Genomic DNA, 17,884 nt, shown 5'->3' with positions numbered 1-17,884 from the left:
CCTTTATGCTTGTTGTTAACTTTGTGACAATAGCTCAAAATTACTCGCTTCCTACAATCTCTTACAATTCTAGATTATGATGCTGGACTCTTATAATGCTGGATGCAGTGAGCACTGCCTTTGTCAATAGCAGATTATGTTATTTGAAAGTGACCTGGTGCCCCAAGACTACCCACAGCTGTTCACTTAGTAAGCACATTCCACTCAGAAAAGTTTGCATTTTTGTTCTGGGCTGTACCATTCTGGTGAATCTTTAAAAGATGTAAACTTCTTTTAACCCACCAAGCCTTAAGGTACCATGTTACTGCAAAACCAGCTCACCTCAGCTCTGACACTGTCAAACAAATTCTGCCCTGGAGATACAGGGAAGGTACAGACCTCAGTTTTCCAGAAGACAGACTCTCAGGCCTGTTCAGTGCACTAATTATAGCCTTAAAGGCAGGATGAATTTAGAGAATTACTACCCACATGAACACTGAGAGTACAATGTGTTAACATGGGCTGTGAGAGCTTGAACCCATCATCAGAACAGGGAACAACTTCAGGTGCCTTGATAACGTCTCCAAATCGCTCTGACAAGCCTGAGAAAGTCACATGGAGAATTTTCTAAGTACAATTAATAAAACACTGAATTGCCTTTTAAAGCAGAAACTTTGCTCTCTTTACATAAAGTGCATTTGGAATGGTTTCATGCACTGTGAGCTGGGGCCAGTGCTGGAAAAATGCAAGTTCACCTACACTACTACACCACTGCCATGATATTCTGTGTGAAATTGTTAATAGAATTAAAACTGAGTTTGCTTTCACCATTCACAATAATGTGACTTAAAACATACCTCCTACATGATTTGAATAACGGAGTTAAAGAAATCAGTTGGGACACTGAGCAAATTGGCCAAACTGCTACTATTCAGAATGCTTTCTCCCTCTTAAATTTCACTTTTTCCAAGAGAAGAACAGAAAGATGACAATAGATTCCTTGGAGTCAGACTTGGGTTCTGAAAGAATTCAGCCTCACTGGGAAACTTCAGCTCCCTGGCTATTAACTGAACATGTCTTTAAAGAACAGAAGGGTCCATAATAATTTTGGCCACCTCAGTAATAGCAGAAGGTAGTTTTATCTTTTAGATTAATTTTGCCAAGTATGAAAAACTTGTCAGAGGAAACACTTTTTGATAAAACTACAACAGAAAATACATGGATTGCAGTCAAAGAATAAAGAAAAGCAGACTGACAATGAAGACTTGTGGCTTCAAAAGGGCAGACAGCCTACAAATAACACTCTCCTAGGCAGAGGACCAAGAAGGATGGTGTGTCCAAGCACCAGCCCTAATGCAGTGAACCTAATCTCTGGTCACACACTCCTTGCAAGACAATTTGACCCCCTCAAATTAGGCTGATGTTCTATCATCCCCTGAAGGACTGAACATTTCTTCCCTTCAGTAATTTGAAGATGGGCACTCATCATGCATCCTGCAGACACACTAAAAATGGAATCAAAAGAGTCCTAGAACTTACTCCAGATGGACACATGAAATCTTCATCTCAGGCAACAGGAAAACTCCCAGGGAAGGACTCCAGATGCAAGGAGATGAGCAACTACCCTAAAAGAATGCTTAAACAAACATATCCTCCTCCCAGGAAGTGACAGAAAAGTGCTGATCTGCTTTAGGATTTGGAAGCTACTCAGCACAGAAATATAAAGAAGGAATTGCCAAAAAGTGAATCTGACATGATCACTTAAAAGGACATTCAGAACAGAGACACAGATAACAAGGAAATGATAAGTGGGGTTCAAATACAGCAAGAACACAGCAGAGATGAAAACTCCTTTAAGTGCAACTCCCAAAACTAAGCATTTAGATTAGGTTTTGGTACATAAGATGGAAAAAAGAACAGGAACAAAGACAGGACAGACTGCAGGAGAAAGAGTGTAAAGCAGGAAATCACAAATTCAGAAAGCTAAGTGCCATCTGGCTGAGGCCAGGCTGAGAATATGACCCTGGAATTCTTACAAGAAGCAGATTTTCAAAGGAGAAAGAAAAAAAAGCATTCTTGCAGCACAGGTTCCTAGCATCTACCAAGAACAGAACAGCAGAGCAGGGTTTAGAAATGAGCAGACAATTTTTTTTTTTTTTTTCCAATTCATCATAAAATTCCTGAACTCAAAACTGGCAGGGAAAAACCAAGGAAAGAGAAGGTTTAAATGCAACATATTTTCCTACAGTTAACTGTACCCTATGGAAAGACACAAGATATGACTACCTGGGCTAATGAAAAGCCTCATCTAAGAGGCTGCATGGAAATTTTTCAACTCGATAAGCGGAAAAGTGCACAGAGTTGTTGTGGGTTTTTTTTTCCAAAAAAATGAGGCTAAGGAGATATTAAGTTGGAAATAAATGAGTAAGTTTTTCAAGGACAAGATTTTGGGACCAATCTTGTTTAATATGTGTATCAGTGGCCTTGGCAGAGGATGTCAAAGCATGATGATTAAGTATGTTGAAGGAGTTAAGAGGCACCATCAAACACAATGGAAAACCAATTTAAACAACCTTGGAGATGAGTTAGCAATGAAACTGAGAATCAACATACAAGGTTGGTGCTGTTGCTGATCACAAGCAAAACACATCAATTTAACAGCCCTGAGAAAGCCAAGCAAAATCTGAAGATTGATCAGATAAATACTTCTGTAAGGGCAAGGGTGAAGTAATGAGATTGGGGAAATTGCTGTCCAGAAGATTGGAAACAATTCTGGTCACAGACGTCTAAAATTATCAACATTGTACAGTTTATCCAGCAAGAAGAGAAATTTTACCCTTCTCCCTATTAAAAAAATTAAATATCTTGAAGATATTCCTATAAAATAAGCTTAATTGCTCCCTTCTAAGGAATGACACTCATTCCAGTGGTCACAACCCAGAAAGTATGTATGCTCTGAACTGATAGAACTACATCAATTCTGTGAGAGTGGAAGAAACTTAGTACTCAAATCTTTCCAAATTTAGCCAAAAATTTTACACTGTCCCCTTTATTTGTTGAAATTTCAAACAAAAATAATGACATAATAATGAACCAGAGGTCAACACAGATATCTGCAAGTAAAGAAATATGTACTTCACTTTTTGCAAAGTGTGGCACATATCTATCTCCAAGTTCTATACCTATAACAACAGCAAAGAAATACTAACCAAGTACTTGCATATCCCATCTTAAGTATCAGTAAAAAGAGGAGGGAACTTAAGTGGAAAGGAATTAATCAAAAACTTTCTCCACAAATGAGAACTAACATTAACATCAGAAGACAATGGGAACTGTCAGCCAAAAAAAAAAATCTATCTCAACAGCTCTTGCAAAACGATGTCCCCTCTTTTCTTCCCTCTGTTCCTGCTACTGAACCCTGTATTAGCTCAGAAAAGAAATTCCCTTAAAGCACTGCAGTCAGCAACACAGCTTCTGTAAAAGTCCTTGCTGGTATCAGCAAACATTTACTTCATCAGACAGGTTTGGCAAGAAAAGGTTAGCAAGGTGCTTCTCCCTCTTTCAGTACTTCAGAGTTGCTTTTAATAAAACAGCACCAAGAAACACCTTCTTGTAACAAGCAGAGAGGACTATAGCTCACCAAATCAGAGCCACCATTAAGTGCAAGTGATTAATTACATTGCAATGGCATGCAGAAACTAAATATGGAGCCGGGTTCAACTGAAAGAAGAGATGCAAGAGAAAGCTTGTCTATACTGCACACATTGAGCAAACCATCACTGACACACAGACCATCCCTGAACAAACTGAAGCATCTTCCCAAAGCCACCCAGCACTGCAGACACACTGGGATGATCCACCCTAGGATTCCTGGGAGATATACGGCTCTGGCAAGAAAACACTGCATTTGGGCTACTTGGAACATAATTAAGACAACATTTAGTTCTCATGCCTGACTTTGCCTCCAATACAGCCCTGCAGTATAGAGACACTAAGAGGCAGTCCTTCCAACAAGCTTATTTAATTGCTGCATATTGATCTGGTTTTTGAAAATAGATTTATCCAAGAATATTAGTAGCAAATTTTAACATAATTCAGCTGGACAGAGACTCACCAAAAATACAAGTTTAAGAAACTATTTCCAAGAGAAATTGTTTTGTAATCATTACTAAAAAAAGTAGGTTTCAATTTCTACTTTTTTCTACATCAGTGGCAATATCTCTAGTAAAATGTGCTCTGTGTTCACCGACTTAGATGATGCTATTCCAAGAGAACCTTCACACCCACAGCAACTCACTGCTGTTTACACCCATACCACTTTACCTCTCTGCCAGTTAGGATGTGCCTTGCCAGCTTCACTTTTGCAAAATTCCCCTTTCCAATGGTTTTAAGGAGTCTGTAATTTCCAATATGTGGCTGCTCATCAGCACAGGAGGCTATGGAGTTCCTGCAGCGAGCTCCAGAGCGCCCAGTTCGAGAGGAAACTTCCTGCCGTCCATCTCCATGGGACGTGTGCTGCAACAAAAACACACACGGTAAGGCTGAGGAATACAGACAAAACACATCAATGAGGAGAAGCAGACAGCATTCAAAAACATCAGCAATGCCTTTGAAGAAACCTTCAAAGGATCCAACTGAAACTTCACACTCACGCTAAACTTTGTTCTGATGGGGGCAATAAAGTGGTGCCCAGTTCATGACACAGTATTCACCTCATCACCTGGTCAAGACAGTGGAACATCACCTGCACTGCAGCAACAGCTGAGCATTTCTAAGTAACTTACATGGACTGCCAGATCAGGTACAAAATATAGAGGTGTTGAATGGTATTACCCATTTGCATTACTGTGCATAACTAGTGTAGGAAAGCCTTTAGAAAGGAAATGCAAATACAGATTTTCCAAGATCACAAATTGTCAACCCTTATTGGCCAACTTAAACAACTTAGCAAGGAAAAAAAAAAAAAAAGGAGGGTTTTCTTTCCTGTGGTACTAAACTTGTGTTCCTACAGATCCACATGACTGCAAACACCCAGGATGACCTGGAGAACAAGGAAAGAAATCTTACCGAATATACTGAAACTTTGAATATTGATAAGCTGAAAGCCTGTTACAGAGATCTGAGACATTGTCTGCAATCTTTCAAGTTCCTTTCACTCTCATTTCCCTGAACAGCTACTGATTGCAAAAAGGAATGGTTATATATTATCTATAAGTCTTTACTCATTAGATTACAGGGTTAAGATTGAAGTATTTTTTCACTTCCTGATAATCTGTTATGAAAGAGCAGGTGCCCTCTTACATTCTTTAACTCATGGTTGAGGTCCATACACCAACCACACTCATTAAAGTATTAGTTAGAAATGTTTAGGAGCCTCCAAATGTGGAACAGATACCTGACTCCACCAAAGATGACACATCAAACTCATAGTCCTCCCAGAAACCCCAGATCTTGCTCTTCTACTACTCCTCCTCTTGCTGAAACCCATTTGGGACAACCAAGTAACTGGCATACAGCAACATTCAGTCTGCAAATCACTGTAGTGTGAGGATGAGATCATACCTCAAGAGCTAACAACCATGGTACAGGCACAAATTAACAAATCCGTGCTTGCATGACACTTGGCAAGTTTCATTTGCCTGACGTACCCTTGTGACCATATACTCTCACATCTTGGGTTCCTTGATTCGTTAACTTGAGTGCAACAGTTGTGATCAAATTATTTTTAAAAACACTTTCATTTAAGAAATGCTACTGATAGGAGTCTAGGGCAACTCCTGGAACATTGTTTCAATAGTTACTATTTTAAAATACATAATGTTTTAGTATCAATCTAGCTTTAGCTTCTCCTTACTGCCTTGCTACTGCATTGCCACAAGATTTGCACTTTCCATTGAGGTACTTCATTTCTCTGGTCACAACACCCTTTCACTTCAGTAAGTTATATGTATATTGAGCTCCCTAAATAGGCTGCTGTATGAATGAGTAAAGACAAGGAAACATTTCCTGTATTTCTGTTGAGAACCGTCCTCTATTCTTCCAACACCTTTTTGTGGGGTTGGTGGTAGACGTGGACCTACCATACCTAGAGTAGGAGCAGCAGGACTAAACACAGAGGCTGCGTCTTCTGCTCAACACTCCACTGGCTTCACAGGGGCAGAACCAACCCTCTTTGCAGAGGACCATCTGTACCTGACCACCCAACACCAACCCTGATTTACTGCTTCTCATTCCTGGATCCTTACATGCACAATCACATTTGGCTGAAGTGAAATGCAAAGTTTCTTTTCATGCAGAATATCAAGTGTTCCTAATAAGAGGCCTATCCTGCCCTATTTCATAGTCTAGCAATTTTATCACAGTTTTCAGGAGCAAGAGTACACGTTTTTTCCAAACCACTAATAACTGGCACAAGAACAAGAAGCACGTCTGTAACAACATCCAGTAAAAATTCAAGGCCTGATACTAATTCAGTGTTCTCAATAATATCTTGAGACCTGCAACAAATGGGTGTTTATCAATCAGTAATTCTCAAGGAAAGGAAGGACGAGCAACAACTGAAGGATCTACTAAAGCCAGTGAAATCCCATATTAAAAATTTCAGTATTTTGCATGTCCTTAATGTCAGGCTGGTGCTGAATGTTCAGGCCACCTTAGCCACCCCCGTGTGCACTGGCACAGCAATGCCAATCCTCTGTATTTCCCTAAACTTTGACTTCTAACAAACCTTGCAACACGCAATGCAGAAAACTTCTCTGTCAGCTCCTTTCATACCTTTCAGTGTCAAATTATTCAGACCAGCTAGAAAAAAGCAGCAACTGCTGATTCTAGGTGTTAACATCCTCCTACATTGCTCCCCCTGGTAATCAGGGACCAGGATGTTCTGTACAGGGCTGTAAGGATATTTCTTGGATATATTAAAGTTCATTTCAGTTCAAGTACAGCATCCCAGGAATACAACTGTACTACTTACACTGCACTTCACTGAGTTGATAACCTTCCTCATAAAAAGAAGTGTATCAGAACTATTTAAACTCCAGCCCTTCCACACCTGGGCACTTGGCACAAGCTGGCTTCAGCAGGAGCCAGACTGCCTCCCAGCAGGGCTTGTTAGCTTAGGCTCTCCAGCAGATAGATTCAACAACTTGAATTCAACAGCTTTTGAACCAAACAGCTGACTCTGAAAACACAGTAGTTGTGCTGCCTTGTGCTTGAACAAAATCACTGTTAGTCCTGAGCTAGCCTAAGAAGCAGCTGAGATGTGGGCATCAGGCACGACATAGTCACAAGCCAGAGAACAGGTTAGCCAAAATTGATCTGACTCACACCCTACTTCACATAAGCACTATCAGGAAAAGGAAAGATTCTGTTATACTAACAAACTCTATTCCACATAGTAATTGTGTCTTGAGAGCTTCACTGTCCTCTTGTTGAGAAATGACTTCTTGTGTCCTATAATTTTTTTCATGCTTCCCAGCTTTGCATTTAATGGGCGGCATGAATAGCTGTGAACTCATTTGGACTAGGGTTGATAAACTGAACACAATCTCCTTGTATGGAGGTTTGCATTTCCACTCCAACCCAGATTGTTTCTTTACAAGAAAATGATCTTTTTCAGCTGTGGGTTTTAAGTATCAAGCTGTGTGTTCCTAAGCAGTTCAGTTCTCTCCAACTGATTTGCTCAAAGCCATGTTTTCCTCTGTAGAAATCCAGCCATTTGCAACCATATCTAATTTGACTATATTCCACTTCACATAAATAAATCTATCAGCAAGTCCTTCCTCTGTCAGTTACATTATTATACTGAACAGACAACAAGCTTTCTAAAAACCACAGAAAACAGATTGTCCATTTCAACATGGATTTTCTTCTGCATATGGAAATGAAGAGCATAAACTCAAAACTGAGCGGAAGCGTTCCTCCCAGCCTAGTCGTTTTCAAGAAGCCGTGATAGGCAGATGGAAAGCTAAACGGTGTAGGCAAAAAGCAAAATATGGTGGTCCAACAAAAGCTCAAATCATGCATTGGCTTGTACAGCATCTGGCTGTGCTCAAGTACTTCCCAGGGCAGTTTCCTCAGCAAACAGGTCAACAGTGCCAATCTCAGCCCAGAGAAATTTCAATAGCATCATCATCTGCTCTCCAAACTGAGATGAATGTCATTTGTCTTTTCCCTCAAATGTCCAGATTTTGCCTTCCTCACTATATTGACCCCCCAAAACTCTGTTCAATTTCAGGCTTCTTTTTCAGGTCCACATTTATATGGTTGCAAGAAGATATGGGCTTTGTCTTAAAAACACAGAATTTAAAATCAGCATGTGTTCATTTGTAATAAGTTTCCATACATTGTGGTAGGTGAGTTGTATTTCCCTGGAGGTGCTTTCTGTGTATAAATTACACTTGCTAATGAACTCACCATGGCTGAGAGATTCCCAAAATATCTGTCTGCATGTAAAGCAAGACCATTACACTGTAGAGGGAAACTGAGGCAAGGTGATGGGGTACTTTGTGCAACTTCAGGTTTGCCAGTCACCACCTCTTTTAAAAGAAAAATTTCCTGAAATCCACTCATGACAATAAAGCACTTTTTTCCATATCTTGGCATGCATCAGGTTGCATTTAAAAATATTTTAAATACTTTAAATGTTTGTTCTTTTTTGCACCATCTGTTTTCAAGCCAACAGGACAACCTTTGTCATTAAAAAAAAAAAACCCAAAACAAAACATTCTCCTCCTCCCCTCAACCCCACCCTATTATTACTCAACCCAGAAGAAAATGAAGTAAAACATCTCACATTTGTGAGAGACCTTACTGCAAGGGAGGGACTGAATTCAAGACCAACTACATTTGGAACACAACACAAAACCCACCTTTTCGCAAAAGCCTTCCCCCAATGATGAGCCGACATCCTTTCATAGCCAGATAATGATTAGCATGAAGAGAAAGAAAAAAGAAAAGGAAAAAAAGTAAAAAGCAAATGAAGTATGAGGGTGTCAACAACTGAAATCTTTTTGGTAGATGTTAGTTTTATCCAGCATCCATATGGTTTCAGATATCTTAACATTCAGAGAATTAGAAACACACAGGGCAGGGGATGACTAGTACCAAAGTTCTTGAACTGCTTAAGAAGGTGCCAAAAGTTGAGGAAAAAACCTGAAAGAAACAGAATCTGATATCCATTCAAAAAGCTGAAAAACAGTAAGAAATCAGAATGTCCAAGACCTGCAAAAATCCATGTTTAATTACAGTAAATAGGAAACTCTTTCTGAAATGTAGGGGACAAATGGTATCAACTTTTTAACAGCATTTATTTAATTAAATAGTGAGAACTAGCTTATCATCAGCAAAAATGAACAAATAAAATTTAATCTTACTGAAGTCTCTAGGAATGTTTATTACCTTAGCTGTTACCTAACCTCTGTATGAAATACTACAAAGTGATATTATAGAATTTCTTGGAAAGCTGTCAGATCAGTAACAATCATGACAGCCTCGTTTGATTCAGCTTTTTTAACTGTAATAAGAAAAAACTGTACTTAAAGCCTATACCTTATAATGTTAATAATGTAAGCATTCCAGAACATGAACATTTGAGACACTAAATTGCTTCATTACCTTAACCTGGGCACACAAGATATTAAAAAATGGTAATTTATGTCTACACACTTCCCACTAGCACTCTCATTTACAGAAAAACTTAACATGAAACATACCATAGTTTGTTTTTTTAAAAAACTCAAAAATATTTTAAATAAACATGCAAAGACAAAATTTCACTGCAGCCCTTCCCAATAAGGTGTTGTATTTTATTTCCCATTCTCATTAGTATCTTCAAGAACACACAGACTGCTGAGTACTACTCAGTGTAAGAGCAAAAAGGCAGCCCTAAGGATATGCACAGAGGTAGCATCTTACTGAGCCAGATATCCCTGAAACAGCACAGCAGGGCATCCTGCAACTGCTGACGAAGGAATTCTGCTGGAAAGTCAAAACACAGACTTACGTTTCTGGCAGCCACCAAAGGGTGTCACAGCAAACACTCATCCACAATTGTTTATATACCAGTTACTGCTCTGGGATTCCCTAAATCATCATGTATTATAAGACAGTACTTTCCTAGATTATGAGAAAGGAATGCATCAGGTGAAGATGTCCTGTACTTGTCCTGATTTTACTTCCCTTCTACCAGCGACCAAGGCACAAATCAGGATATGGAGTGAGGTGGGCTGTGTCAGACCCAGTATGCATATGTTGATGTTTACATAACCAATTATTTGGTTCCAACATTTATAATTAAAAGGCAGTTTTTAGACTAGCTTACTCCATAATCAATCTTAAGGGTAAACAGTCATCGCTTCCATCTCACAAAATTTTAAAGGGTCTCCTGAGAAGAAAAATGCTATTCACCTAAAATGGCACTGAAGTTATCAACCCATGAGGGCAGATTTATTCACTGATGCAGGCTACAGCCCAACCATTATGGATGTTGTGATCGAGTGGAACAACTGAAAGGGTCAGAATTCATCAAGGGAGACAAGCAGACCTTCTAGAAATATAATATAGATGTTAAGGGAGAGAAAACACTAATTGGGATGCTTCCATTGTCAAAAGGGGAAGATTTCACTGCGCAGTTCTCAGCCTGTCACAGTGTTCATTCATGTAATTGGTATGACATTCATGAAAACGAGTGGCTCTTCTAATTAGGTCAGATCTGTCAAACCACCGGATTAAAGGGGGAACCTGGAGAGTAAACAGCCTTTAGCACATGGAAGCTATACCTCTGACACACATTCCTAATTCCTCCACACCTCAATGGGGAAGGCAAAATAAAATAAAAAAACCAGGGGTAATGCTCAGGACACAGCAGATCCAGCTCAAAGTGAGCACAGCAATGGAACAGCCTACACTGGGCAGCCTGACGGAGGGGGACAGTAGGGACACAGGACACTTTCACCTGGCAAAGGAAACACTGCTACCCAAAGCAACACTAGCACACCCCGAATTCTGGCTACTGACCAGCAGTGAGAATTGGAGCGGGAATTGCTAGTGACAAGTGCAACAGTGCCCTGAAGACCAGAGTGGGGAAGCACTGACAGCCAAGCACCAACAGTCCATGGCAAAGGCAGGATGCTCCCCCCACAGACATACAGGGTCTGGCTCAAGAGTCCTCCCATGCAAAACCACTACAGCCTCTGAGATGTATTTGGCAGTATTTGGTTCATGCTCTATACAGCATATGAAAGAGAGTGAATCTGTAATTCCATGATTAGCACTGAACAACACAACAGTGAAGAAATCCTGCTTATATAATCAAAAAGATAAGTCTGGTGCCGGTTAGAAAAGCTCTTTAAAAGCTCTTTTGTTGCTTCACATTATCAAGATCTGACATTCATCATATCTTTCCAGCCAAAGTTCCTTTACTGCTGATTAAAATGGATATTTATTGACATCAGCCTGGGGAATAATAGCTAAAGAGCCAACCATATTCTATTCTTCATCAACAATACTGCCAACTAAGTTGTTTCCAGAATCATCACTGTCAGTAATTACATGCTAAACAAAAAAAGAAAAAAAACCAACCACTTCACAGTTGGTTTTCAAAAACCACATTGAGCTTGCAGATAGAAAGCTTTGCTTAGGCTTTAACCCTGCAGGAACAAATTTTATTTGAAAGTCAATTTCTGTTTACATGTATATATACACATATTGAGCTCAGCAACTTGCTGCTTTATGGGGCAAGAATTCTTCCTAACCCAAGGGTTTCTTCCTCATCACAGGTGTACTCAGTATCTTTCAGGTTTGTTTTAAGAGCAGTATGCACCTATTTATCATATGTTCTAAAGAATTTTAGTGGCAGAAGATCTCCACGCTAAGCAGAGCCAACCTTGATATGCCATGAGCCTAAAAAAAAAGTGACCTCCATTTTTGATCTGGCTGACACCCATGAGGCAGCATTACTTGACTGAGGAGAAGAGGAAGTTGCAGACACATGCTACTTATATATCATATGAAATGGAGATTGGGAGAGACAAATGCCTCCACTCTTTGAATTCCTTTGACTTGAGTCACCTGAGACATGTTGTCAACAGGAACTGTCCGCTTACATCAACATGAATATATCTTTTGGCTAGAACTAAAATGGAGAACCAAGCAGGTAAGGATATCAGGTGAGTGGGTAACAAAAGCCAGGAAGAAGACTGTGAAGTTCAGTGTACTAAATACTGTATTTACTCTCATTTATTTTCTTTCAGCAATTCATGCAGCTGTGTTCTGCTTTTCAGACTGCTACTTCTAAGCCCGCAATATAAGCCACATTTGGTGGTGCTAATGATTTAAGTCTATGTAACATTTTCTGGAGTAAGGTCCCACAACCTGTTTTTTCTGTTTTTGAAATAATGTAAGAAAGGGGGAAAAAAATATTATTTCCAGGAACAAAACATCCCAAATTACACTTGTAAATATGTATCTGTTTGTAGTTGAGGCACAACTCAAGTTACCCTAGCTCTAGGGTGCTATGACTGGCTTAATTCAAACCAAAACAAAACCACTAGGAAGCATTTCTAACCTTCCCCACCTGCACTGGATATTCTTTTTACAGCCACAGAATGGGGATAACTCCATTTTTCTTAAGAGTTTCTAGCAGTCGGATCAGAGCTGACCAGACTCATCTCAGAGCCCCGTGATAATCAGCGCTGGCACAAACCGCGGGTGGGAAGGGGCACCCGAGGCTGATGCCCCCAGCAGCCTCCCATCAGTGAGAGCTGACTGAAACCAAGGGATTAAACACCACAGCACAGGCTGCTCAGCACAGCTGAGAATTAAATGTCTCACTGCAAAAATGTGAAAATACTAGCAGTTGAAGACTCGCAATGTCATGCAGCCTCACCAGGTATTTTCTGAGGGCACAGTACCAGGCCTATCGGGCATCAGCATTTTTTTCTGCTCTGGGGAATTTTGGCACTAAAAAATACATGCCAGGTGAATTCCTAAAATATTTTTCATTTCTAGTTATTTTGCCATCTTTGCCCAATTTAATTCAAACCAGAACATTTATTACAACTGGTGAAAAATATGGAATAGTGTAGATGGTCCAGTAGAAGAAAATCTGTCAGAAGTCTTGGCCACAGGAACTCTTCCCTCCTCAGTCCCTTCTTTAAAAAAACCCACAGGATTTCATGCTACGGAAGAAAGCATTCAAATTACAGATCTATCTGTAATAGGAGAAGACTGATAAATAATATATAGAACAATGCAAGCTTGCATATTGTCTGCAAATGCTCTAATGCATTTCATAGTTAATTGGTAATAAACTAAGACATACTGCACTAACTTTCCCACTATTTTAAAATACATTTTTGTACCTAACTCTGCCTTTGCTAAATCTTTTGAAATTTAAAAAAAAAGAAACAAACAACAAAAAGGGGTGGTACTTCTGCTGCACAGATTCCTTTTGTGCAAGCACAGTTGCCATCATGCTGGCATTTTTCAATAGCAAATTTTTCACATTAGGCACAGTCATGGAGATAAGAGTATATTTTAGTCTTGCTTTTCCTGTAATTATTTAAATATTTAATTCAGATTGGCCTGCAGAACCAACACATTCAAAAGACTTGACCTTTTTTCCCCCAAAAAAAACCACAACTGTGCAACGAACACGGAGGTTTTAATTAAACTCTTTAATCAAAGATTTTTCTTTTCTATTTCATGCTGTTAAAAAAAGTAATCTTCCAACCTCCATACCACCTGTATTTCCTTGTTTCTATCTATAGTTTGCTATCATCTTCCCACTCTTTGAATATTTTTTTTAATGAATAGTTGTCCTACTCCTCACAATCTTGTTCCTTCTGCTCCTATTTCTTTGTCACTGGCTGTCCTCCATCCTGCCATATGCACATTCCTCTGTGACTCCTCTCATCTTTTGTTTTCCACCTTCTATCTTCCTTTTCCACTGTGTTTCCACACTCTATTCTCCTCCATCTTCTCTCCATTCCTTCTCATCACTAGTAAAACAGGTTTACTCATTCTGTCATCTAAAGTCCTTCTTCTCTGTCTATCCTGTCTCCCAGATTTGCATGAAGGAGGTCTCTGCTGTCTCTGTTGCTTTCTTTCTCACATGCAGGACATATTTTTGAAAAAGACAGAGATCTGATCCTGTCCTGCACTTCTGTCCCCTAAGCAGCTGGCAGCCACTGCTGCACAAGACATGGCCAGAGAGGAGCTGCTGTGTCTCTGCGGTGAGGAGCCAGCTCATCGCAGGCCACCAGCCAGCTTCCAACTGTCCAAGTGTGAAGTTCCTATGATCACAGATCATCTGGGATGCCTTTCCTCTCAAAACCAGGTGACTCGCAGCCAAATTCTTTAATCTCAAAGGCACTAAAGGCTTGGTAGCTCTGAGCAACTTTTGGGGAAAGTCACTGTGACAGTATTTCCACTTCAGCATGTCTTGATAAGAAGCCTTAGGAAAAAAAAAATAAAAACCAAGTACTGGCAATTACACTTTTTTATTCAACAGGACCTGCCAACCACTAAATGTGGTTAACTGCAAGCACAGACAATGAAAATTTACACTCACTGTCATTCTGGAGGCTAACTTCATTTTCAAAACTACAAGTATAGGCATGGATAAGCTATGATCAGCACAGTTCAACCAGATTCAACACCAGCCAAGCCTTTGTCAGCAGTAGTAACCTTCCAAGCAGAGAGAAGGCATTAATGGGGTCCACAACCATGGCCCAAAGGCTAGCTGAATACCTTGGCACCTCCTAAGCCTCTTCAAAGAGCCCTCTGAATATTAATTAATTAGACTTCTCTTATGTGAAAGAGAATGAACCAAGGCTCAATTTACCTGCCCACATAACACACCCAGATTTGGGGTAAAGAACAGTTAGCTGAAGTATCAAAATTATTGCATTTGGCATTTAAAAACAGACCTGGCGTTCACAGCTGTAGGGGTAATTCAGACAGACTAAATGTCAGATTAAAATGCAGTTTCTAAGCAAGGCATAACAAAATAGAGTTTGGTAAATTTCTAGATAGCTGATGGCCAAAATATCAGAGAGCTTCCTGAGGAATATGGTATTGTACTGGGGAGGGCTTGGCTGACTGGATCTGGCGAGTACTTGGATTAATCATTCCCTGTCAATATCACTACCTACAGGTATTTCTATGGACACTGGCACAGAATACAGCAGTTTAAAAATATGCCTTATTCTAAACCTAAGGCAACTTATCTGCAAGCAAGACAATCCATGTATGTCAAATTATGAAGATATCTAAACAGAAGTGTTAAACCAATATTTTGAAGTGAGAACAAGGTGCCTTAAATGGAAGACATGTAAAAACCTAACTTCAAGTGCTAGAACACACAGCTTCTGAATAATTATGTTTCCTCAAGCACATATTAAGTCTTTCCACTGTTAAGTTATCCACAGCAGAGTTTTAATTAATTGGGGAATCTGATCTGAAAATTTTATAAAATAATTTACTATGTGGCCTCCAAACATTCACATGGAGCTTGAAAAGTCCAGTCAGGTTTAGTACAGACCAAAATCATCCAAATAAACTCTGCACAGTATTTTGTAGAGTACGTTTCAACTTCAACTCTCCCCATGGCATAGGAAGGGCCGCATAATATTTTAATTATTTTCTTCCACAAGACAGGAAGCTCATTGAGATTTTACAACCAAATATGCTTAGTTGGCTTTTTGCTCAATACAGCCCTTAGCCTGCAGGTTGCCTGTAGTGCTAAAGCAAATAAAGATCACAGAAGTCAGAAGTGCCTATTATGTCAATAAAATCTAAATCCCTAGTAATGCAGTAATTGTTCCATGCAGCATGTTTTCTAACGCTTTGTCTGGTCTTGTTTTAAACAATGGGGCTACCATCACTCTTCTCAGACTATTTATGGTCTAGAACAATCCAACAGTTTTTCCTGATCTTTAACCAAAGTTCCCACCTTTTATGCCAGTCCAAAACATAAGAAGCCCACGCAAAAAAAAAAAAAAAGCCTCCTCCGTCAAGCTTAGCATCGATCTTGCTATCTTGTAAAGAATATCAGACAGCCTTCACAAAAACCTGAATACAAAGTTCACCTATCAACTCATTTTAGACTACAGTGAGTGACAACTCCCTTCTGTTTATCATTTGGGGACATGTCAGAGCCTATGCAGAAAAATGGTTAGACAGGACACACCAGGATCAAGTAAGTTTTAACTTAGGAGAAACACAGTTTCTATCTGCAGAAAGGGAGTCTCCTACCGAGCTTCGTTTGTTGCTATATGCTCATGTGGTAGGACGAGCTTGTTTTTTTTGTTCTTTCTTCCTTTAGCATACGACCTTTGTGCCTGACTTAATATTGTAAATAAAGTGTCAATTCCTAAACCTTGGCTTTGTCAAGGTAAAAAAAAAAAAAAAAAAAAAAAAAAAAAAAAAAAAAAAGGGGTATTCGGTGTGAAGGGAACAGGCTCCCTTGCGCAAAGGGTAATTCCAATAAAGAAACCCTTTTAATGTCATCTGAACAGGTGACTAGCCTAACAGCGTCATTACCATCGAGAACCCTGCAAATTAAGCAGGGAAGAGGCCTATTATCTAGGTCACCTAGCCCACCCCTAGGCAAGCTGAATTATTCCCATCTGTTTACCAGAGGTTTATTCGGGTGCTTTGGCAGTAAGTTTGCATATCAGGAGAAGGCAGCAGCCCCCCAGCGCTCCCCACCGCGAATCCCCGTTACCGACATAACCAACCCGATCCTCGCCACCCTGCGACACTCAAATAGTACCGGGGGAATTAAAGAGGGGACACCGGGTTTGGGAGGGGGAGGGATGCCCGCAAACGCCACGGAGCCGGCGAACCGTGCTGTGGAGGGGTTAAAAAAACAATCAATTCAGAATAAATCGGCAATTTATGCAGCGTACAGGCGGCGGGCGGCTGCTGACAGCGCCCCGCGGGGCGATGCCCGCGCGGCGGGGCCGGGCGCGGCGCGGTGCGGCGGGTCCCCCGCGGCCGCGGTACTCACATTCTCGGTGTCGCGCTCGTTCACCGTGGGCAATGGAGTCCGAGTGGACATTTTCCCTCACTCGGGCGGCCGCGGCGGCGGCGCGCACAGACACACACACGGGCCCCGGGCTGCGCGTCTGCTCCGAGATGGTGGTCGTAGGAAGCCACCATGAAGGACGAGGTGCCTGGCGGGGGGCGGCGTCGCGTCGGTGCCCCCCCACTAGATCCTCCTCAGGGAGCGGAGCGGCCTCGCCCCCTCCGAGTCCTTCGGGCTCATCCTACAGCCGGGGTCCGCAGGGGTCAGCAGCGGGCAGGGGGCCGCCTCATCCAGCGGGGAGGGGATGGAGCCGAAGGAAGGGATGGAGCCGGGGAAAGGGAGGCGGTGAGGGAGCGGCTCCGGGGGGGAGGGGGTGAGCGCAGGGCGGGCGGGAGGAGGCGGCAGCAGGACGCCGCGCAGCCCGGCTTCTCTCCGCTGCCGCCGGGGCACGGCTAGCGCAGGCCCGCCGCCCGGGGGGCTGCCCTCTCCTTCCCCCGCCGCGGCCCCGCTTCACCGCGCCGCCGCTCGCATCGCGGCCCGCCCCAGGCTCCGAGAAGGCCGGCGCCCCGCGGGCTGCGGACGCTCGGTGGGTGCCCGCCCGCCGCTCCCTCCCTCTCTGCCTGCCCCCCGCCCGCCCCGCCGCCGCTCCCGGACGAGGCAAGATGGCCGCGCTGCTCCTCCGCGCCAGCCCAGCGCCGACATGAACCGGAAGGTCCCGCCCCTCGCCCGGCGTGTGCGGGGGCCTCGGGGCCGGGACCGGCCCTGACCTCCGTGCCGGCCCCGCAGTCCTCCAGGGATCGGCCCCTGCCCTCCGGGGACCGGCCCTGCCCTCCGTGCCGGCCCCGCAGTCCTCGGGGGACCGGCCCTGCCCTC

The 17,884-nt window shown here is 42.0% G+C and overlaps 1 protein-coding gene across 13 annotated transcripts in view; it reads right to left on the bottom strand.

The window, feature by feature from the left end:
- Nucleotides 1–17,600, bottom strand: part of MARK3 (microtubule affinity regulating kinase 3) — a 60,901-nt gene extending 43,301 nt beyond the window's left edge. For 3 of the 13 annotated variants that reach the window (XM_059850395.1, XM_059850396.1, XM_059850398.1), the window contains exons 1-3: nt 16,994–17,600; nt 8,850–8,888; nt 4,303–4,494 (exon numbers count right to left, since the gene is read on the bottom strand). In XM_059850395.1, the coding sequence (XP_059706378.1) occupies nt 4,303–4,494; nt 8,850–8,888; nt 16,994–17,044 (282 nt within the window). In that variant the 5' untranslated portion in view covers nt 17,045–17,600. The remainder of the gene's footprint in view (nt 1–4,302; nt 4,495–8,849; nt 8,889–16,993) is intronic. The other 10 variants (XM_059850402.1, XM_059850405.1, XM_059850403.1 and 7 more) reach the window with 7 other exon arrangements.
- Nucleotides 17,601–17,884: the final 284 nt, after the last annotated feature.

Source organism: Haemorhous mexicanus, chromosome 6 (genome assembly GCF_027477595.1).
Source record: "Haemorhous mexicanus isolate bHaeMex1 chromosome 6, bHaeMex1.pri, whole genome shotgun sequence".
Taxonomy (NCBI): Eukaryota; Metazoa; Chordata; class Aves; order Passeriformes; family Fringillidae; genus Haemorhous; species Haemorhous mexicanus.
Note: the sequence above shows the minus strand (reverse complement) of the source record. Positions and strands in the feature narration are given on the sequence as shown.